The sequence below is a fragment of the Hemiscyllium ocellatum genome, chromosome 10 (genome assembly GCF_020745735.1).
Source record: "Hemiscyllium ocellatum isolate sHemOce1 chromosome 10, sHemOce1.pat.X.cur, whole genome shotgun sequence".
Classification (NCBI taxonomy): Eukaryota; Metazoa; Chordata; class Chondrichthyes; order Orectolobiformes; family Hemiscylliidae; genus Hemiscyllium; species Hemiscyllium ocellatum.
In genome coordinates, this window is record NC_083410.1 from 75,374,833 (window position 1) to 75,398,631 (window position 23,799).

General features: G+C 40.6%; 1 protein-coding gene across 7 annotated transcripts in view; it reads right to left on the bottom strand.

Moving 5' to 3' along the window:
• The window catches only part of dop1a (DOP1 leucine zipper like protein A), a 315,487-nt gene that overhangs the window by 223,589 nt on the left and 68,099 nt on the right, over positions 1–23,799 (bottom strand). For all 7 annotated transcript variants that reach the window (XM_060831625.1, XM_060831624.1, XM_060831626.1 and 4 more), the window contains 6 exons: positions 21,144–21,242; positions 17,895–17,994; positions 16,052–16,161; positions 10,791–10,902; positions 10,027–10,147; positions 6,111–6,230 (listed from right to left, as the gene is read on the bottom strand). In XM_060831625.1, the coding sequence (XP_060687608.1) occupies positions 6,111–6,230; positions 10,027–10,147; positions 10,791–10,902; positions 16,052–16,161; positions 17,895–17,994; positions 21,144–21,242 (662 nt within the window). The remainder of the gene's footprint in view (positions 1–6,110; positions 6,231–10,026; positions 10,148–10,790; positions 10,903–16,051; positions 16,162–17,894; positions 17,995–21,143; positions 21,243–23,799) is intronic.

Here is a 23,799-nt window from a genome sequence, read left to right on the forward strand (position 1 = left end):
ATCCTTCTCTGACGAGCTCAATGTTTCCAAAGCTTGGTTTGAGAAGAATGCCAGCTGCCCAGACACACCTATTATCTCTGCCACTACTACAAACATCAGATCAGTCTTCCTGAGAGTTAACCCAAGAAAAGCAATGGGTCCAGACAGAGTCTCCAGCTGTGCACTTAGATCCTGTGCAGACCAGCTGGCTGAGGCATTTACTGACATCTTCAACCTCTCTCTCTTACAAGCGCTAAATTCCCCATCTACTTCAAGAAGACGACCATCATCCCTGCACCAAAGAAAGCACATGCAACATGCCTGAATGACTACCACCTCGCGGCTCTGACCTCATAAGCATGAAGTGCTTCGTTAGGCTGGTCATGGCCCACATCAACTCTAGCCTCCTAGCATGACTTGATCCCCTCCAATTTGCCTACTGACGAAACAGGTCCATAGCAGATACCATTCTTAGATTAGATTAGATTACTTACAGTGTGGAAACAGGCCCTTCGGCCCAACAAGTCCACACCGACCCGCCGAAGCGCAACCCACCCATACCCCTACATATACCCCTTACCTAACACTACGGGCAATTTAGCATGGCCAATTCACCTGACCCGCACATCTTTGGACTGAGAGAGGAAACCGGAGCACCCGGAGGAAACCCACGCAGACACGGGGAGAACGTGCAAACTCCACACAGTCAGTCGCCTGAGGCGGGAATCGAACCCAGTTCCCTGGCGCTGTGAGGCAGCAGTGCTAACCACTGTGCCACCGTGTCGCTCTTAGCCCTACATTCATCACTGAAACATCTGGATAACAAGGACACCAATGTCAAACTCCTACTCATCGTCCACAGCTCCGCCTTCAACATCATAATCCCTGCCAGACTAATCACAAACCTCCGAGACCTAGGCCTCAACTTCACCCCTACAACTGGATCCTCAGCTTCCTGACTCACCGACTGCAATCCTAGATAGCTGCATTTCCTCCATGATAACCCTCAATCCTGGAGCCACCCAATAAATCATTCCCAGCCCCCTACCCTGTCCAACCAAGACTGTGTAGCCAAATTTCGAATAAAGACCATCTACAAGTTTGTTGATGCCACAACCATAGTAGGTCAGATACCAAACAATGATGATTAAGAATACCAAAAAGAAAAAGGAGGCTTGGTCCTATGGTGTAATGATAACAACCTCTCTCGCAATGTCAGCAAAACAAAATTGATCATGAGCTTCAAAAATAAACAAGGAGGACACATCCCCATCTGCATCAACAAAGCTGAGGCTGAGGGGGTCAAAAGCATTACGTTCCTAAGAGTGACGATAACCAACAACCTGTGATGGACTTCCCACGTAGATGCGACAATCAAGGAGGCACAACAACGCTCAGGCAGCTTAGGAAATTCATCATGTCCGTAAGGACCCCAACCACATTTTACAGGTGCACCAGCTTTTACAGAAACATACTAACAGCCTGATACGGCCTATACTAACAGAAACAGCCTGATACAGCAACTGCTCTGCTCAGGATCGTAAGAAACTACAGATGATTGTGTGCACAGCCCAGACCATCACAGAAGCCAATCTCCCATCCATGGACTCCATTTACACTTCTCATTGCTGCAGAAAAGCTGCCATCTTCATCAAATTCTTTTCCCACCCTAGTAATACTCTCCTATAGCCTCTTCTGACAGGCAGATGATACAGAAGCTTGAACACACACACAGTTCAAGAACACCTGATGTTATTAGACTGATGAATGGCCTAACTTCAAATAAGGTTGATCTTGCTTTATGCATCTCCCATGTAGTGTAACCTGTATGTCTTGTTCCGTCTAAGCACCCTTTGATCTCTATGTCCTTGGTTGATATGATCTGCCTGTACTGCTCACAACACAAAGCTTTTCCCTGTACTTTTTAAAGTACATGCAGCTACAATAGATCAAATCAAAATCAAACCAAATTTTGGCAGAAATAAAGAAGAGCAGCAACATAAAATAAATGGCATAATTCTAAAGGGAGACGTGCAGGAACACAGATCTGCAAGTAAATGCGCACAAGTTATTGAAGGTGGCTGAGAAAATGGCAAAAAAGTGCACAAGATTCATGTAATACAGGCATAGGGTACAACAGCAAACCTGTTTTGATGGCCCTTTATAAAACACTGTTTTAGCCTCAAATGGAGTTGTACCTAATTCTGAGCATCATATTTTAGGAAGCACGTGAGGCATCTAGAAATATTGCAGAAAACAAATTTGCAAAATTAGTCAGGCAGGGACATGGGGTGTTTTCAGTTGCATGGTAAATTATGGAGGAAGTTAAGGGGAGGGGTACTCAGCGCAAGTTAAGGTTTACGGAACAAGTTATAGGGCAGTGAATATGCAAGAGGTCGGGAATTTAAAAGGCACTTCAGGCACAACAGAAAGGGGAAAACTATGAAAAGGGAAGCAGTCAACATAGGACTGAGGATGTTAAATGTATGCAGTATATGAAATGATGTAAATGAGCTTGTAGTATGGATTGAAATTGGCGGGTATGATATTGTGGGTATCACAAATGTGACTGCAGGGGGATCAGAGCTGGGCACTAAATATCCAAGGAAACATATCTATCCTATCCACAGGACAGGCAGATGGAGAGGGTTGCCTTGTTAGTAAGGAACTAAATTAAATTGATAGCAAGAAGTGATGTAGAGTCAGAAGGCATGGAATTTGTGTGGGTTGAATTGAGGAACACAAAGGAAAAAGTTCCTGATGGGAGTTGCATACAGGTCTCCTAGCAGTAGTCAGGATGTGGGGAAGAAAATAAACTAGGAGACAGAAAAAGGCATGCAAGACATGCACAATTACAATATTCATGGGGGACTTCAGTTATGCACGTAGACCAGGAAAATTACATGGATGTCAAGGAAAGGAATTCAGGTGATGTCCGAGAGACATTTTCTTGGAGCAGCTGGTGGTAGAGCCCACCGGGGAACAGGTTATTCTGGATTTACTAATGTGTAATGAGGCAGACTTGATTAGGGAGCTTAAGGTGAAGGAACCCCGATGGACCAGTGACCATAACACGATAGAATTCACCCTCCAGCTTGAGAGGGAGAAGCTGGAATGAGTTGTAAAGGTGTTATAACTGAGTAAAGTAAACTGCAAAGATATGAGGGAGGAGTTTGCCAGAGTTAATGGGAGGGGAGTCGAGCAGGTAAGAACAGGAATGGCCGGAGTTTCTGGAGGTAATTCAGGAAGCATAGCAGAAACCCATCCCAAGAGAAAAGAAAAAAGGAGTATGGCTGACAAAGAAAATCAGGAACAGCCATAAAAGCCAAACAAAAAGCATACAACGTGATCAAGATTAGCGGCAAGCCAGAGGATTGGGAAGTCTTCAGCAACCAACAGAGAATAACTAAAAAAGCAAGAAGGGCAAAGAAGAGGATAGATGAGTAAGCTAGTTAGTAATATAAAGGAAGATTGTAAGAGCACTTTTTTAGATATCCAAATGGTAACAGATAAGCAATTTTCTAAACTTGAACACTGGACCACTAGACAATTAGATTGAAGTGGTAGCAAGAGGGAACAAAGAAAACACAGGAACTGAATAAGTACTTTGCATCAGTTTACACAGTGGAAGAGACCAGCAACATATGAAAACTTCAAGAGAGTCATGGGGCAGAGATGAGTGTAGTGGCCATCACGAAGGAGACAGTGCTAAGAAAACCGACAAGTCTGAATATTGATGAACTATCTGGACCAGATGAGCTACATACTGGCTTTCTGAGGAGATAGCAGAGAAGGTTGTAGAGGCATTGGTAGTGGTCTTTCAGGAATCACTGGACTCCTGGAGTGTCCTTTGAGACTGGAAAATGGCTCATCTAACACCCAATTTTAAGGAGGGAGAAGATAGGAAACTGGAGGCTAGTAAGCCCGAACTCAGTCATTGCTAAGATTTTAGAGTCCATTATTAAGAAGGAGATTATTAAGAAGTTGAGTACTTGGAAGTGCATGGGAGATTAGGCCTGAACAAATCTGTTAGAATTCTTTGATGAAGTAACAAACGAGTTAGACAGTGGACACGATCTATTTGGATTTTCAGAAGACCTTTGACAAGGTGGCACACAGGAGACTCCTAAATAAGAACCCCTGATGTTAGGGACAAGGCATAGATAGAAGATTGATTGACTGGCATAGGGCAGAAAGTAGGGGTAAAAAGTATCTTTTTTGGGATGATAGCTGGTGACTAGTGAAATTGTGCAGGGGTCAGTATTGGCCCAAAGGAACGGAGGACATTGTTCTAAGTTTGCAGATGACACAAAGATAGTTGAAGGGACAATAGTGTTGAGGAAGTGGGGAGCTGCAGAAGGATTTGTACAGGCTAAGTAAGTGGGCAAAGAAGTGGCAGATGGAATACAATGTGAAAAGTGTGAGGTTATGCATTTTGGTAGGAAGAATAGTAGTGTAGATTATTTTCTAAATACCTTGGAAATATGAAGCACAAAGTGACTTGGGAATCCGAGTTCAGGATTCTCTTAAGGTCAACGTGCAAGTCCAGTTAGCTGTTAGGAAAGCAAATGCAATGCTGGCATTCATTTCAAGGGGGCTAGAATACAAGAGCAAAGATGTACTGCTGAGGTTGTATACGGTTCTGGTCAGACTGCATTTAGAAAATTATGAGCAGTTTTCGGCACCGTATCAAAGGAAACCACAGGATAGATTAATTTAGGATATCTGGTCAGCATGGATGAGTTGGCCTTCAAGGTCTGTTTCCGTGCTGTATATCTCTATGACACTATACACAGGCTGGCATTGGAGGGGATCCAAAGGAGGTTTACAAGAATGATCTGACGGAAGAAGGACTTATCATATGAGGAGTGGTTGAAGACTTTGGATCTGTACTTGGAGCTTATAAAGATGAGGGGGGAAATCTGATTGAAACCTACAGAAAACTCAGTATGGACAAAGCGGAGAATGTGTTTCCACGAATAGGAGAGACTAAGAACCAAAGGCACACACTCAGAGGGAAGGCACAGCTCTTTAAAATTGAGATGATGAGAAATTCCTTCAGCCAGAGGATGGCTAATCTTTGGAAGTCATTGCCACAGAGGGCTGTGGAGATCAAGGCATTGAGTGCATTCAAGACAGAAATAGATAGTAAAGGAATCAAAGGTTACAGGGAGAAGGTAGGAGAATGGGGATGAAAAACATATCAAAGTTTAGATCAGAGTGGTGCTGGAAAAGCACAGCAGGTCAGGCAGCATCCAAGCAGCAGGAAACGTATCAGCCTAATCTAATGGTGGAGCAGACTCAATAGACTGAATGGTCAAATTCTGCTCCTATATCCAAGGGGATCCTTCCATATCCGCCACAAATTCACCTGCACCTCCACACAAATCATCTATTGCATCAGCTGCACCCGTTGTGGCCTCCTCTATATTGGGGAGATAGGCCGCCTACTTGTGGAACGTTTCAGAGAACACCTCTGGGACACCCGGACTAACCAACCCAACCACCCCATGGCTCAACACTTTAACTCCCCCTTCCACTCCACCAAGGACATGCAGGTCCTTGGACTCCTCCATCGTCAGACCATAACAACACGACGGTTGGAGGAAGAGCGCCTCATCTTCCGCCTAGGAACCCTCCAACCACAAGGGATGAACTCAGATTTCTCCAGTTTCCTCATTTCCCCTCCCCCCCCCCACCTTGTCTCAGTCAAATCCCTCAAACTCAGCACCGCCTTCCTAACCTGCAATCTTCTTCCTGACCTCTCTGCTCCCCACCCCAATCCGGCCTATCACCCTCACCTTGACCTCCTTCCACCTATCACATTTCCATCGCCCCTCCAAGTCCCTCCTCCCTACCTTTTATCTTAGCCTGTTGGATACACTTTCCTCATTCCTGAAGAAGGGCTTATGCCCGAAACGTCGAATCTCCTGTTCCCTGGATGCTGTCTGACCTGCTGCGCTTTTTCAGCGACAGATTTTCAGCTCTGATCTCCAGCATCTGCAGACCTCACTTTCTCCTCTAACATTTAGCACAGACCATTAACAAAATCCTATATTCTCAAAAATGCTTTCATGTCTTAAGATTAGCAATAAAATGTAATATGGCACAATTGTTACACAATTACTTACCTACAACATTCTTCAAACCAACGAGCTATATAGTCCCACATGTAATATGGTTCAAAAGAATTGAAGAGGAGATTTGCAGTTTTAATCAGCTCTGAAGTCTTCTTATTTTCTCTCATTTTACTGAAATAAAAAAAATTAAGACAATGGTACAATTGAAAAAGTGAAATGTGATCAAATAATATTTATTTCTGACTGCATCATAATTGATATTAAGTACATATTTTTGGTGGAGCCAAATATCAACTAAAATACTTGTGCCAGCAGCGAAGATAGCAGACTATAACCATTCTTTGATACAGGATGACTGCATGTGGTTGGGGTTAAATCTGAATTCAGATTTTACAGCTGAAGTTATGGTCCAGCTTGTCATTTGTAGCTTATCTGTATTATAAATTACAAAAAGACCTGCCACCGTCCACCTTGTGCATGCTGACTTTATATTGGCTCCAATGTGACCTCCGGAATATTCCCAGTTTGAAATTTATGATCTGACTACAGACTAGTAACTAAAGGGGCGCATGCTGGCTTAGTGGTAAGCACTTCTGCCTCACAGTGCCAGAGACTCTGGTTCGATTCCATTTCGGGTGACTTGCCTGTGTGAAGTTTGCACATTATTCCCATGTCTGCAGTTTCCTCCGGGTGCTCCCGTTTCCTCCCACAATCCAACGATGTGCAGGTTAGGTGAATTGGCCAAGTTAAATTGCCCATAGTGTTCAGGGATGTGTAGGCTAGGTGCATTAGTCAGAGGTAAATGTAGCGTAATAGGGTAGGGGAATGGGCCAGGGTGGGATATTCTTCAGAGGATCGGTGTGGACTTGTTGGGCTGAGGGCCTGTTTCCACACTGTAGGGATTCTATTGTTTTTAAGTCAGTAAAAGGTGAGATCCAGGGGGCTTACTAAAATAATAAAGCCACAAGCTTCCATGGTTTTGAACTAACAAACAACAATACTCTCTTATACAACATTATAACAGTTATACCAGTTACAACAGATGTATTTTTTAACATGCACAATTAATAGGAGGTATGGGTAACATACAATGATCTAACACTCCACTGCACACATCAAATAGCAAATGCTATCAAAGTAGAACTATCAACTTCTCAGCAACTGCCCCAGGTGTTAATGGTGATAATGTCTCATTAAAGAACTATAATTCCTTGTGTTGTTTACTTTTGCCAAGCTAGACTTAAAACTAAAAGAGAAATTGCTGGAAAATCTCAGCAAGTCTAGCAGCATCTGTAAGGAGAGAAAAGAGCTGACGTTTCAAGTCTAACTGACCCTTTGTCAAAGCTAAACTCCCTCTCAAGAGCTATTCTGTAACGAGCTGCCTCAGCAATTGTTCCTGATCTGGTATGCTTCTCTCTTACTTAATCACCAGCACAACTCTAGCTCTTCACCAACAGCTAGCTTCATTGAACCAGACACTTCCCTGGGTATTCCAAGTTCTTATCTTGGTAAATTGTATGGAAAAAATAAAGTACTGATAATGGACTCTCCTTTAGCTGCACTAAAGTATTAATGTTTCTTCCAGATCCCTCAGCCTCACGCAACACCTAGCTGTCATCCTCCCAACTTCTCAGATCTCCTGGCTATACAGAGGTAATCAACTCTTCCCAGAAACACAGTTATAAATCAGCATTTCTAACATGGAATCTGCATTCCTTCCTGACCAACTAAACAGAGTCTCTTGAACTGATTTTTCAGTCACCTTGAAATGTCTGCAGTGGTCTACTGAAAATACTGAAATAAGGCCCTCTTTTGCAGGTCAGAATTAAACACTGCCACCTAAATACTCTTGAAATTCAGTGCACCATAAATGTAACATTCTCAAAATGTTGAGAGGTGGATTTCACCACAAATCGCTCCACTGTTGTAAATGTAGGGGAAACCTTAAATTAGTTTTTTGCTTCAGTACTCATACAGAGAGGGACCTTGTTGATTGGACCAGGGCCATGGACCAGGTTAAACGGCTTGAACAGATTGATATTAAGGAAGTGGATGTGCTGGAAATTCTGGGAAACATCAAAATAGATAAGTCCCCAGGACCAGAACAGATTCATCCAAGGTTACCACTGGAAGCGAGGAATGAGATTGCTGCGCCCCGGTGATGATCTTTGCATCTTCATTCTCCATGGGAGTAGTGTCTGATGATTGGAGGGAGGTGAATGTTGTTCCTCTGTTCAAGAGAGGGAATAGGGAAATCCATGGGAATTAAAAACCAATCAATCAGCCTTACGTCTGGGGTAAGCAAAGTATTGGAAAAGATTCTGAGAGGTACAATTTATGACTGTTCGGAAAAACAGTTTGACTAAAGATAGTTAACATGGCTTTGAGAGGGGCAGGTCATTCCTCACAAACCTTATTGAGTTCTTTAAGGACATGATGAGATGAGTTGACGAAGTTCATATAATGGACGGGGTGTATGTGGATTTCAGTAAGGCATTTGATAAGGTTACCCACAGTAGGCTCATTCAGAAAGTTAGGAGGTATGGGATACAGGGAAATTTGGCTGTCGAGAGTCAAAAATCCGCCGAAAGAAGACAGTGAGTAGTAGTGGATGGTAAGCATTCCGCCTGGAGTCAGGTGACCAGTGGTGTCCCACAGAGAGTTGTTCTTGGGCCTCTGCTCTTTGTAATTTTTTTATAAATGAATTGGATGAAGAAGTGGAGAGTGGGTTAGTAAGTTATCGATGACACAAAGGTCGGTAGTATTGAAGATAGTGTCGAGGACTGTTGCAGGCTACACCAAGACATTGGCAGGACGCAGAGCTGGGCTGAGAAGTGGCAGATGGAGTTCAACCTGGACAAATGTGAAGTGATTCATTTTGGAAGGTTGAATTTGAATGCTGAATACACGGTTATAGATAGGATTTTTGGCAGTGTTGAAGAACAACAGGATCTGGGGGTCAATGTACATAAGATCCCTCAAAGTTGCTACCCAAGTTGATAGGGTTATTAAGAAGGTGTTTGGTGTTTTGGCTTTCACTTACATGGGGATTGAGTTTAAGAGCCGCGAGGTTTTGCTGCACCTGTATAAAATCCTGGTTACACCACACTTGGAATAGCGTGTACAGGTCTGGTCGCTTCATTATAGAAGGATGCAGATGCTTTAGAGAGGGTGCAGAGGAGATTTACCAGAATGCTACCCAGGTTGGAAGGCCTGACTTATGAAGAGAAGCTGTGTAAGCTCAGGCTTTTCACACTGGAGAGAAGGAGGAAGAGAAGTGACTTGATAGATGTATACAACGTAATGAGAGGCATAGATAGAGTAGATAGACTTTCTTCAGGGCAGAAATGGCTGTCATGAGGGGTTATTATTTTAAGGTGATTGAAGGTAGGTATTGGGAAGATGTCAGAGGTAAGTTCTTTACGCAGAGTGGTGCGTTCGTGGAATGCACTGCCACCAATGATAGTAGAGTCAGAGACATTAGTGACACTTAAGCGACTGCTGGAAAAGCACATGGACGGCAGTAAATTGAGGGGTGTGTAGTTTAGTTTAGTTTGATCTTAAGATAAATGCTCATCACATCATCATAGGCCAAATGACCTATACTGTTCTGTACTGTTTTGTGTTCTATGTATGAGCATATATAATATAATTGCATACTTAACCTCAGCGTAAGAAATTTCAATTTGAACAGTACTTTTAAATGCAGAACTAGATCTGAATGACTATGATTATTCTGTATTATGTTCCACTTGAATAAAACATGCAAGCTATTCAATATTAAATTAGCATTACATTAAAATATTATAGTACATCTCTGAAAGTGTGCAATGAAGCACATCAAGACCATCAACAAGCAAAAATGTAAAGATTATGCTATTTAGTACACCTTCAGTATACAGAAACGCAAAATGCTGCGAATTAGAAATAATTACAGTTTTCTTCCATTAGACTGTCAGCAATATACCTGCTTAACTGAGTATCATCTTTACAGTAAGAAGGTTGTGTTTTCAGATTCAATTCTGCTTTGCACTGTGAATGCAATGCCCTGAAAACTTCTATAAGTACATCCTCCAAAATTGCTGGCCCTAGAAAGACAAAATGCATTCTTAGTTCTCTTAACCAATTCTTTAGGAGACAATCTCATTTGAAAGAATAGTTTGCTGTATCATTAGCAGAGATTGTGGCAACAATAGCTATTAAATGCAGCTCGTTATTTATAACATGTCCAAGTAGTTGATTTAATAACATACCTCTGACTCGAATCTAGACCTTCTGGCTCACAAGCAAAGGACACTCTCACTGTGTCACGAGATCTAAACCAGATTCCATTACTCAAACTTAAATTCTATCAAATCAACGCATTATTCTTTGCATAAGAATATAGCATTATCAAATAATATGGGTTTGTAATTAAATTTCACTCAAACTTAATTTATGCATTTGGTGTATTGTCAGAATATGATGCATTTCATTAAAATATTTAAATCAGGTTCCAAGATTCACTTGGAGCCTAATTTAACTTCAACTACTGTTGCTCTAGTTTTCAGGTGTTCAGGAAAGCCAGTAGCACAAAATGACAGATGCCTTTTATCGTACTCCTGGATAGCCTGGAAAAACTGAAGTCCTCTGCTCAACTAATCACAGGTTTGACAATCCCACTGCATCCCCTTGATTACCAGCCTTGATCCCTTGCTCCTTCCCTTTCCCAACTGCTCCACAGCAACGTACCTAATTCTGGCTTGTCGAGCAGACTAATGAGAATACGGAATGGTTTCAGATCATGTAATGGCATCTTCTCTTCCTTGCCACATCTTTTTCCTTGTAATATTCCCACCATTGCCTATGAGGAAAAACAGTTAGAAGAGAAAAAACTAATGGGTTCAACCAAGAGGAAAAGACATTGCATGCCAGTGACACCCACAACCCATGAATATATTTAGACATTCTTGAAAATTACTGGGACTTTAAACACCAGTAAAAACCAAATAGTAATAAAGCAGCATTGTAACTTTGTCCATAAGCATCACATCACCTAAACGTAAGAATCTGCTTTTAAAGAAATTTGACAAAGATATTCTTCTTTTATGTACACATGTTAAGCTTCAGCCAAATTCTGAAGTCCACGGTGAGAAACTCAGGAAAGTCTCTTGCCCATGCCCTCTTCATTCAGACACTCACTGTAATCAAACCCCCATGCACCTAGCATTATTCTCTCCCAAGGCAGAAACTGAAGTGAGTCATTTCATTAGGAACAGGGCCTTGTAATAACAAGGCAATCCAGCCATCCTGTGCCATGCGCCTCCCACAACAAAGGGAACACTAGCAAGATGGATCAGCACAGGAAGGTGCAGAGCAGTCTGCACATAGGAACAGCAGTTACTAAGAGAAGGAGAGACCATGATTCCAATCACAACTTCCAATTCAAAGGCAATCTGAATTGGTGGCTAATTAAAAAGAGAGAGGGGAATGAGAGATAACTTTCCTGGGGCAAATGAAGGTCGGGGGGGTGGGGGGGGAAGAGGTGGATTTTAATCATCCCCTGCAAATGATTATCTGTTTGATCACTTCATACCTCCATCACTGTCTATTCTTGCTCACTTGCAAAGAGAATCATTAGTAAAAAAAACTGAGCAAACACTTCAACATTATAAACTTCAGAACTTTAATAACTTGTTCAGAGTTTGAAAGGATGAGCAATCATTCTTCTGGAATAATTTTTTTCTTGAGATAAAAGGCTAAGGGAAAACTGATCAAGGAATTGAAAGCAATTAACCATACCTAGGAAAAGGCAACAACCTGTTTTAACATCTTACTAACTAGCTGACTTGTAACAAATGGGAAATTAGAATTGCTGACAGAATTTAAGGAGCTCATGGCAGGCAGGCTTTCAAACAGAGAGCTAACACAGAATGTAACAAGGAATATAGAAGCTACTCTTGATAGGAAAGCAAACTACAGATCTGGGGACCTTAGAAATGTCATAAACAATGTACACCACATACTTAACAAGACAGAAAACCCTACAAGAATTAAACATGTGATTCTTCAGGAACAGAACTCGAAAGAACATCACTGCACAAGGATAAGGACATAAGGACATCCAGATGCAGAAGTTAAATTCTATCATTAATGAAGTACAGGCTGTTCTGCTGTAATGCGCATTTGGCACGAATTGGCTATGACTCAATTGACAAAATTTCTATTGAACAGATGTGACTTTCTACAGCACGATGTTTAGATTAGATTAGATTACTTACAATGTGGAAACAGGCCCTTCGGCCCAACAAGTCCACACCGACCCACAACCCACCCTACATTTACCCCTCCACCTGACACTACGTGCAATTCAGCATAGCTGATTCACCTAACCCGCACATTTTTGGACTGTGGGAGGAAACCGGAGTACCCGGAGGAAATCCACGCAGACACAGGGAGAATGTGCAAACTCCACACAGTCAGTCGCCTGAGGTGGGAATTGAACCTGGGTCTCTGGCGCTGAGGCAGCAGTGCTAACCACTGTGCCACCGTGATGTTGCAGAGGAACACAATTGTCATGTTATAGCATAAGCTGGGTTATGAACCTTAACTTGGTTGCTACAAGCAAAAAGTTTAATTGTTTCAGAATTTGATTGTGCTTTAGAATTCCTTGATGAGTAGCTAAATTAAAGGCTGCTTGTGGTAATTTATGCACAACAATATCTAATTAGGAATGTCAAAGTGTAAGTATCTGGACTGGTACACAGTAAAAGTGTTACAATAGTGTACCCTCAAATTTCATCACCTTGGATGGAATCCAACTACTGCCATGAGTTCCTGAGGAAGAGAGGAAATAGGATTTAGGCTTCTTGTCTTTCTTGCTCAGTCCCAGCAGATCAAAGGTGACCTGCTTCCATTCTGATTCAATTGACACTGAGTCAAACAGGCAATTTTCAAAGTGGGGTATATGTAGGCAGGGGTGCTTAAAGGGTTAAGTTGGAGGTTTCTACTCTCCCTCCAATATGTCAAATTCACCTCTGCATGTTTGCAATGAGGTTTCTTGATGTGTTTACTGTTTTCCCAAATTAGTTTCCATTTTGGTTTGAAACAAGCCAGGATCACTGAGTTAATATGTATGCTTCATCTCTTCAGGGATGCTTTGAGGCCATCCCTGAAGTATTTCTGCTGCATACTTGGCAGCTTTCGAACATGACTGTATTCAGAGTACAGTAACTGCGTCAAGTACCGGTTATCACATATATGAACAGGTCCCATAGAGAGGAGATGGTGAGTAATTTATGCCTCAATGATGACAGGTTTCTTGAGTTAGGAGACCTGCTTTTGGACCACATTTCTTGCCACTTTTTTTTGAAAGATCTTGCATCTTGCGAAGGCACTACTTGTGATGCATGGTATCAGTATCAACCTTGAATTACAATTGATAAGGCAAGAACTTTGCAATTTCAGTGGTGTAAGGCATGTGTCTTTCTGATATTTATTTCTGTTACAAGGTAACTAGGAATTTGAGATTGATTTATTATTGTCACATCCAATATCTCTGTTTCTAATGACCAGGAGTGCTGAAACACCACTAAATTCCCATACACTAATCCACTGCAGCTGTTAAATGGGAAATCAATCAGAACCTGATTTGATTCTCTACCTTTCCCTAATGTTCTGTCTACTCTTCCGAAAAGGAAGAGAAATATTTCTGAGTGACTGTATTAGCATATATTAAGTTAATAAATATTTATATTTGGTGAAGGAGAGGACGGTAATTGTAAACGAAACAGGGTACAGTGAAACTATACTCACCTCATTTACCTGCTTATACGCTTCCACACTGATTTAAGGAACATTATACTAAGCTGCTCATGTTTTGGCCACCTTCAGCAGCAATTTCTTTGCTGTTGCAACATGGTTCTTCTAACTTGTTGGGAAGCACTACTTTGATGCGATGCCTCAATATACACAGAACTACATTAAGTGATAATAATCCCACTGCATAGATCTCTTTGGTATTGAAACTTCTTCATCTCTTGGTTCAACCTGCTAATTCCTCCAAATTTTCTGTTTAGATTGGCATCAAGATCTCATGCAGGTCAGCACCAAGCTTGTTGCCACGTACATTTGGAGCAAACCAAAAGTTTCATTCTAATTGGATGGTAGGGTTAAAATGCCACAGACAACATCGAACATAGAACAATACAGCACAGAACAGGCCCTTCGGCCCACAATGTTGTGCCGAACATCTATCCTAGATTAAGCACCCATCCATGTACCTATCCAATTGCCGCTTAAAGGTCGCCAATGATTCTGACTCTACCACGCCCACGGGCAGCGCATTCCATGCCCCCACCACTCTCTGGGTAAAGAACCCACCCCAGACATCTCCCCTATACCTTCCACCCTTCACCTTAAATTTATGTCCCCTTGTAACACTCTGTTGTACTCGGGGAAAAAGTTTCTGACTGTCTACTCTATCTATTCCTCTGATCATCTTATAAACCTCTATCAAGTCACCCCTCATCCTTCGCCGTTCCAACCAGAAAAGGCCGAGAACTCTCAACCTATCTTCGTACGACCTATTCTCCATTCCAGGCAACATCCTGGTAAATCTTCTCTGAACCCTCTCCAAAGCTTCCACATCTTTCCTAAAGTGAGGCGACCAGAACTGCACACAGTACTCCAAATGTGGCCTAACCAAAGTCCTGTACAGCTGCAACCTCACTTCACGACTCTTGAATTCAATCCCTCTGCTAATGAACGCTAATACACCATAGGCCTTCTTACAAGCTCTATCCACCTGAGTGGCAACTTTCAAAGATCTATGTACATAGACCCCAAGATCCCTCTGTTCCTCCACCTGACTAAGAACCCTACCGTTAACCCTGTATTCCGCATTCTTATTTGTTCTTCCAAAATGGACCACCTCACACTTGGCAGGGTTGAACACCATCTGCCACTCCTCAGCCCAGCTCTGCATCATATCTAAGTCCCTTTGCAGCCGACAACAGCCCTCCTCACTGTCCACAATTCCACCAATCTTCGTATCATCTGCAAATTTACTGACCCACCCTTCGACTCCCTCATCCAAGTCATTAATAAACAACCTCAAAGCTCTTTCAGAATTCTCATTCCACAGTTTCAATCCTGTCTCAAAGTTGTAGCCCCGATTGTAATATGGAGAAATTTCAACAAATAATTTACAAATGTTCCCAGACATAGTAATTAGATACATGGCCAGATACACTGTTCAAGTGATCTTAGCTTGGACACTGGAAGAAATCTCAGCTCATTTTCAAAGAGTGCAGAGCAATCTTTTAGCCACAGCAAGAAAAGCAGATGGGCATCAATTTGACATGTTGTCTCAACTGCATCACCACCGAAAGTACAGCAGCATCTCACTATGGCACTAAAGTGTCAAGCCCTGGAATAAAATGCCACCAACTTCAATACCATCAAGAATCGTTTAATCCTTTAGTGTGTTTTGCCATTCACCCATGTGCCTTAACCTGTTCATACTGATTTCCCATTTATAATTCATGCATATTGTTGCAATGCTGCTGTTGCCTCACTCACATTTATCCTTCACCTCAAATCAATATCATCTTTGTTCTAATTTCTAATGCTGAAGTACCATCCTTGATATATTATCTTGGATTCCAGTTGATTTTTTAAAAATCCTGTAGCTTTTATATCATTAATTTAAAACTCTCCTACTTCTGGACCATTATGAAAATGGCTACTTTTGAAAAATTGTTTACTCTATCAATTTCCAATGTGAACTTAGATTCTGGTCATTATTTCCTAAATATTTTCTAATCTTTGAGCCGTTAATTTATTTTGTAATGTTATACATAATGAGACTGAGCACACTATAATTCCTTGTTGGACGTGCAGCTATATTTGCAAACCAAGAATAATCTTTCTTTAGTCAGCCTGTGCTACACAACTCAATGTAGAAAATTACAAAGTGATAAAAATCTAAAACATTGGAAAAATTAGTATACCTGAATCAGGAGATCCTTGGAAAAGTTATTAAAATAGTAGATTGCATGCTCCTCTGGATTACTGTGTCTGGTGCTTCTGGGGCCTATGACACAACCATTGTTATCAAAACCTAAATAAATTGAAGAACAGAGACTTAACCATGCGCACAAATAAAATGTGTATCTCGATGTCTACTATAACACTTAGCTGATCTTTCTAAATTATTTCAATTTTTTTTTTACTTACCAAATGGTAATCCATTGAAGGAAAGCAAAAGAGTCACACAGAGTTAATCAATACTAATCATTCACATTCAAAGTCATGAATCACATTGACAGCTTACAGACTATATTTATTGAACCATCTAAAATTGACTCTTTGGAGCACTTTTGGCCTGGATCAGAAGATTGCCCGATTCAGGTGCAGGGAGCAAGTGAGGAAATAAAAGTGAGACAGCAAGAGTATGTCTCACAGAGCAAGCATAAACATTCATTTGATTCCCAACAGAGGGAGACAGCCACCAAACACAGACACACAAACAACCGCACACCCCTGCACGCTTCCACTGAGATTAGTGTATTCGACCAGCAGGAAATTCCAGGTCACTGTTTGATGAGCCAAATTCCTTGGCTCTTCCCCACTCTTTTGCCCCTTCCCTTGTGATCAAGACTTGGAAGTCAGTCTATTTTTCCCTTCCTTATGTTGTTGTTCTTAATTAACCAAAAAAGGTTTAATCAGTTTCTTGGCAATTTAAAAATAGTCATAATTATTAATAACTCATTTTTAAAAATGTTCATATTATTGCTTTAACATTTCTTTTGCTTAGCGGCTGATTTGCTTTCTCCAATTCAACCTTTATTTTGAAATTCATGTTTAATGTCATGCCAAATCTTTCTGAAATTGAGAAGAAATTGAAATGTGGCCTTTCACATGAAAAGATTTTAGTTTCAAGAGCAAACAAACCTTGTCTTCAACGACATGAAACATTAGTTTGATTGCTTTTGGAGTCAGGTGTGCAATTCTGGTCTTCTTCTCTTAGGCAGAGTATATTTGCCATTGTGGAGTAGTTCACTGAGCGGATTCCCAGGATGATGGGACCATCCCACGAGAAGAGATTGAGGTGATGCTCGCCATATGCTGAAACCTCTATGAAGCTCTGGTTAGGCCCCAAGTAGACTCTTGTTTACGATACTACACATCTCACTTTATTAACAATGTAAGGATCCTTAAGACAAGAGGAGACTTACCAGAATGGATGGAGGATTTTAGTTGCAAGGATAGGTTTGAAAAGTGGGGATTCTACTTCTTATAGCAAGGGAGGTTGAAGGAAGATTTAATACAAGTTCAGTATATTATGAAAAACTTAGATAATGTAGCCAAAAATAACTGCTTCCATTAGCAAATAATATAAAGACTAGAGGGAATGAACTAGAGATTAAGGGAGAATGTAAAGAATTATATTGTTACATAGTAAATTAAAATAAACTTGCTGCTCACAAAAATTGTTGAAGCAAAAGTAGCCAAAAGTTTGAAAGGAAACTGGATGAAATCTTGAAGTAACACAACCTTGCATGATCAAGCAGAGAAAGCGGGACGGAGGATTGCTGTGTGGGGAATTGGTTGGTCAGATGGTTTCCTTCATTGACTATGATGTCATGGAGTGCTTCCTTATGATGAGCAGATAAATGAACTTACTTTACTGGAGGAATGTAGGATCCCAGTATTTGAAATACAAAATTTGCATCAACATTCACTACATCTCCTTATGGGTTTCATATAAACCTGCCAGTGTTAAAGCACAGTAGGTGAGCTAAATGCATTTGCTGTTTTAAGTGCATGCATACGTGGATGATTCTAACTCACCAAGAAGCCAGGCGTAAAGTCTACGGTTGAGAGACATATCTCTCCGAAGTACTACGTGTAGAGCTGCAGACAATATCTGGATCATGTCTGGGCGAGTTGCCTATTTGGGAAGAAAAAAACCAATTCCAGTAATATGGATGATTTAAAGCTGAAAGACATTTGTGCCATTGAAAGAAAATGTTTTATCCATGCTATTTTCTTTGCAAGGTCCTCCCTCCAAATTAATTCACACCATCTTTACTGTGCATTCAAGCCAGAGAACTTGAGGACTTAATCCAGGCAGTTACTCCAAAAACATCTACTCAAAACTGGAAACTTACATTGTTCAAGATTCTGTCCTTCAGTATATTAAACTTAAACTGCTTGCCAACAGAGTTAAATATTATAACAGTGTTTTCCCAATCGAGAATAAACATCAGTATTGGAATCTACGGACTCCGACTAAAGCAAGACTTGGGTTTAAATCCCATCAAAAGAACTGGTGCAACTTAAATTCAAATTGATAAAATCTGGATTTGAAAGTCTCAATAATTGTGATCGGTATATCATTAATTATCATAAAATTCTGTCTAATTCAATGATGTCCTTTAGATAAGATGTGCTTTCCATACTTGATTTGGCCTACATGTAACCCTTCATCCATGGCAATGTGGTTGACTCTTAGTTCACCTCTGCAATGGCCTGGCAGGCCTCTCAAGCTCAGGGCCAATTAGGGAGTGGCAACAAATGCTGACCATACTGGCAATGCTCATATCCCAGAAAAGAATGATATTCTTTCAGAACTTGAAGCACAAAGTTCCTTCTATTAGCCATCACAAAGATGTTAAACAGTCAGTGTGTCCAACTAGTGATTACAGGACTTAACAAGCGTTTTAAAACTGCCACTATGTCCTTCAAAATCGTAACTGCATCTCAAAAGTTAAATCCAACAATGACTGATCAAACCATTACAAGGAAGTACTTGGTCTACAGCATGAAAACAGATCACTTTTCAGTTACTGGTCTCTGTTACACAAGAGTCTCCTCCTGCCTTTCTTAATCCAAATATAAACAGCACATCATTCAATTTCTTTTGATTCTTTCTGCTAGGATGTCCCACATTCTTATCCTTCTTTAGAGAAAGGAATTTCTCCCAATTTCCCATTGAATTTGTGAACAACAATTACTTTTGGCCTCTAGGTACCCTTCAAGGTTCTCTATTCTGTCAAGAATACCAGGCAGGTCAGCATTCCGAATAAGTACATCTTCACAGTTTCAGTATTATCCTTCAACATTAGAGAAAGTGTAAACAAAGTGCCCCCACATCCTTTCTATATTGTAGGAATCAGAACTGTGCCCAGACCTAATATGTTGATTGACCCATACTTATCTAAGTATGGGCTAATCAACATCTTTGATTAATAGGAAATCACTACTTTTAAATTTTATTCCTTTAGAAATGTTTGGTCTGCTTTTCAAAGAAAATTTTCCAATCATCTTTGCTATGCTTAACAATTCCTGTATTTGTGTTCCTTACTTTGTAGACCCATTTAAATTTATGATCAAAGTACCTTTATCTTCCTACCAGAACCTACCATCTAAGTTATAGATAATGGAATTTACAAATATGCATTAATATCTCACTGTATTTTACTGCAGGAATTCAATGTGGTAAATTTGTGTCACCAATTTTATTCACAACATTTTGTAGATGTTTTTGCACTGCATCTTTGAAACACTGAAACATAGGAAATACGAACAGGTATAGGCCATTTGGCCCTGCTCTGCCATCTAATACAATCATGGCTGTTCATTCAACTCAGTAAAGACAAATACTGCAGATGCTGGAAATCCGAAATAAACACAATGCTGGATAAACTCAGTATGTCTCGCAGCACCTGTGCAAACAGAAACAGAGTTTCATTCATCTCTGAACTCTGCTCCCACTTTGTCCCAATACCCTTTGATCCTTTTTTGCAAGGTTTGTAGCTCAGGTTGAGATTTAGGGTGTAGGTTTGCTCGCTGAGCTGTAGGTTTGATATCCAGACGTTTCATTACCTGGCTAGGTAACATCATCAGTGGAGACCTCCAAGTGAAGCGAAGCTGTTGTCTCCTGTTTTCTATTTATATGTTTGTCCTGGATGGGTTCCTGGGGTTTATGGTGATGTCATTTCCTGTTAGTTTTCTGAGGGGTTTATAGATGGTATCTAGATCTGTGTGTTTGTTTATGGCGTTGTGGTTGGAGTGCCAGGCCTCCAGGAATTCTCTGCCATGTCTTTGCTTAGACTGTCCCAGGATAGATGTGCTGTCTCAGTCAAAATGGTGGGTTTTTTTCGACAACAGCTTTGCTTCACTTGGAGGTCGCCACTGATGTTACCTAGCCAGGTAATGAAATGTCTGGATATCAAAACCTACAGCTCAGCGAGCAAATCTACACCCTAAACCCTTTAACCTCAAGACTATATCCAACTCCTCCTCGATAGCATTCGATACTTTGGCCTCAACTGCTTTCTGGGGCAGAGAATTTCACAGGCTCTATGTGAAGAAATTTCTCATCTCAGTCCTAAATGGATCGCTGGTTCTGGATTCCAATACTTTTATATTACAAATGCAAAGCGATTAAGTTATTTGGGTTTGTTCCCCATGTCTTTATATACAGTAATCATGATCATTCTGCTCATGGTCTGGAATTATCCACTTCCTAACTGGTTTTTACGTGGTCACTGTGCTCTATCTTCCCTAACTTTTTTTTAATGTATGTAGGTGTAACCCACTTATACCTGATATTTAATCCTCTTTCGCATAAACAGTATCCATTAAGTTCTATCAAGCTTTCTTGTATTTGATTTGATTTGTTTTATGCATACTTTTTGCACAGTATGTTGGAAATATACATAGAACAGAGGATATCAAAAACATAACTCACCACTTTAATTCAATAATCTGCACCAAGTTCTACACTTAAGACACAATGAAACATATGATATGATAAATGCATCACCCATTACCAACATCTTTCACTCATGAACAACAATTTTAAGTTGTGAAAGTACTAGTAATGCTTCACTAATACCCTAACATCTTTTTCAGCACTGATAGAAGCTGAAAACCAGGACTAAACATCATTCTTTAAGCTGACAAAGTCTCATGAACTGACAGAGATTCTTCAGTACTGTTAAATTCTATGAATTAATCCAAATATTACACATATTCCAGCCAAGTGTGACAGCATCATTAATTTTCTAAATTTACAAATTATAGCAAATATACCTGAAACAGATGAAAAGGGAAGCAGAACAGTATGAGATCCAAGGTGCTCCTCTGCACCAAAGCACTAGAGTCCTGAACTGAAACACTGACTGCTTCAACCTACAGAATTTTAAAAGATAGAAGATTAGTTTAGGATCTTGTTTTAGTGAAAACATTAAATCCATTCTGTATTAAAAATCAACTAGGACTGTCACTTCAGCACTCATGAAATCTACAAGTCATTTCATACAAATGAAGTTAACTACTTTAACCAAATGTTCAAACAACCAAAGCTACTTATCCTGCAGGCCAACTCAGAGTCATAGGGTCCTACTGCATGGAGACAGGCCCTTTGGCCCAAAATTGTCCATGCTGACCCCATTTGACCCATATCCTTTTAAACCTTTCTTATCCATGTAACTGACTGAACAAACTGCCAAAGTAATATGACGATCACAGCATTTCAATAAATATTTCTCTGGCTCAGCCACACCAATCCAAGTTATTGCCAATGTGGAATCAATAATAATGCTTTAGAGTAAAAATTTCTTAGAAAACAGTGATAGCAAGATAGGGATGTGCTACTACAGGGATCTACCAGAGTAGATACATGGGGAACAAAATTAAATGTGTAGTAAAAGAGAAAGTGGTGCAAACAAATCTCTGGCAATAGACAGGTAAAACTGGAACTTGGCAAGTGGAGTGCTACACAGCTAAATAGTAGAGAAGCATTAGAGTTGTGATGAAGCATGTCAACAGTTGCATAATGGTCAAGGAAAACCTAATTTCTCACCTGCATGCTGTTTTTAAGGTGTACCAATTTTCACAAGTATGCTGCTCTACCTGACAATCATTGCATTTATGTAAACACTATTCCTAAATTAAAAGACTTACGAGGATGTTGCCAGGGCTAGTAGTCCTGAGTTATAGGGAGAAGTTGGTCAGAATAGGATTTTATTCCTTGGAACATAGAAGAATTTTATGAGAATACATAAAATCATGAAGGGCATAGATAGATAGATGAATGCGTGCAGTCTTTTTTCCCAGCGATGGGGAATTGAAAACTAGAGGGTAAGGCAAGAGGGGAAAGATTTGAGGATCTGAGAGACAACTTCTTCACACAGACAGTAGCGCATATATGGAATGGTCTGCCAGAGAAAGTGGTTGAGGCAGGGATAATAGCAACATAATAAAAAACATTTGGATAGATACATTGATGGGAAGGGATACGGATCAAATGCAGCCAGTTGGAGCAAGCTGAGTGGGCACCACAGTCAGCATGGATCTGTTTAGGCCAAAGGGCGTGTTATTACTCTATGACTCTGTAAAAGACTGCCTGTGCAATGTATAGTACTGAATTGGAAAAGAAAATTTTGCAATTAAATATAGGACGACCCCTGTATCCACAGGTCCAGTTACCACAGCCCGAACAAGTAAAAGGAAAAGTCCAGAACTGGGGACCAGGAGGCTGCCAGGAAAGTACACTTCTCATTTAAATGAAAGGGTTCACACTTATCCACAGTAGGTCCTGAAACGTATCTCCCGTGGGTATGGGGAGGGGACTACTGTATTGGAAAGACAACAATCCTGTCATAAAATCCATTCCCGATACATCAATTTGATCCTTCATGTCCTTGCTGCTTACCAACCTGGTAATCTCCTTCAGCTGTACCGTTGGTGGCAATTATTTTAGCTGCCTAGGTTACAGACTCTGGAATTCCCATCCTCAAACATCTCCACCTGGCTTTTCCCTTTTAAGATTTCCTTAGAACCTACATTTTTAACCACATTTATATGCCATCTGCCTTAATTAATATTTTGCATTATGGTTTTCATAGAACTAATAATTTTGAGTGAGCTACAAGGTCAAAGAAAACATTTCAGACTAAAATTCAAGCTGAAGGAGACATTTTGTTTTCTTCAACTTGGAATTAAATATACTAATTAATATACTAACTAGTACAACTGATTATTCAGTCAGAAACAGGTGATTAAATAAGTAATAAGTCTCAATTGAACTACAATTGAAGCATCAATAATTCAACAGCAGAGACATTAAAAGACTAAGAATTTCCTTAATAAGCTGTTGTAGTTTATGCGAGAAGGAATATATAAACAGATAATTGTCCACAACCTGGGACAGCAATAGATAGAACTACACAATGCTCTTAAGAAATGTACGACTAATGCTTGTGAAAACATGCAAGAGCTGCTCAAAATCTCTATCTCATGATTAGATTAGATTCCCTACAGTGTAGAAACAGGCCCTTTGGCCCAACCACTCTATACTGGTAACCCACCCAGACCCATCTCCCTTTGACTAATGCACCTAACACTATGGGCAATTCACCTGACCTGCACATCTTTGGATTGTGTGAGGAAACCCATGCAGACATGGGGAGAATGTGCAAACTCCACACAGTCACCCAAGGCTGGTATCGAACCTGGGACCCTGATGCTGTGAGGCTGCAGTGCTAACCACTGAGCCACCGTGCCGCCCTTAAATGACGTATTTAAAACGTGGCGCTCAATTTCATTCTTGAACATAAGTGAACCATCACAGCCTCAAGGGCATAGAATTTGAAAGAATTCCAGCCCTCAGTGAAAAAATTCCTCCTCACCCAAGTCCTCATTAACTCACCAGTAAGGGGGAATATCCTTCCTGCATCTACCCCAG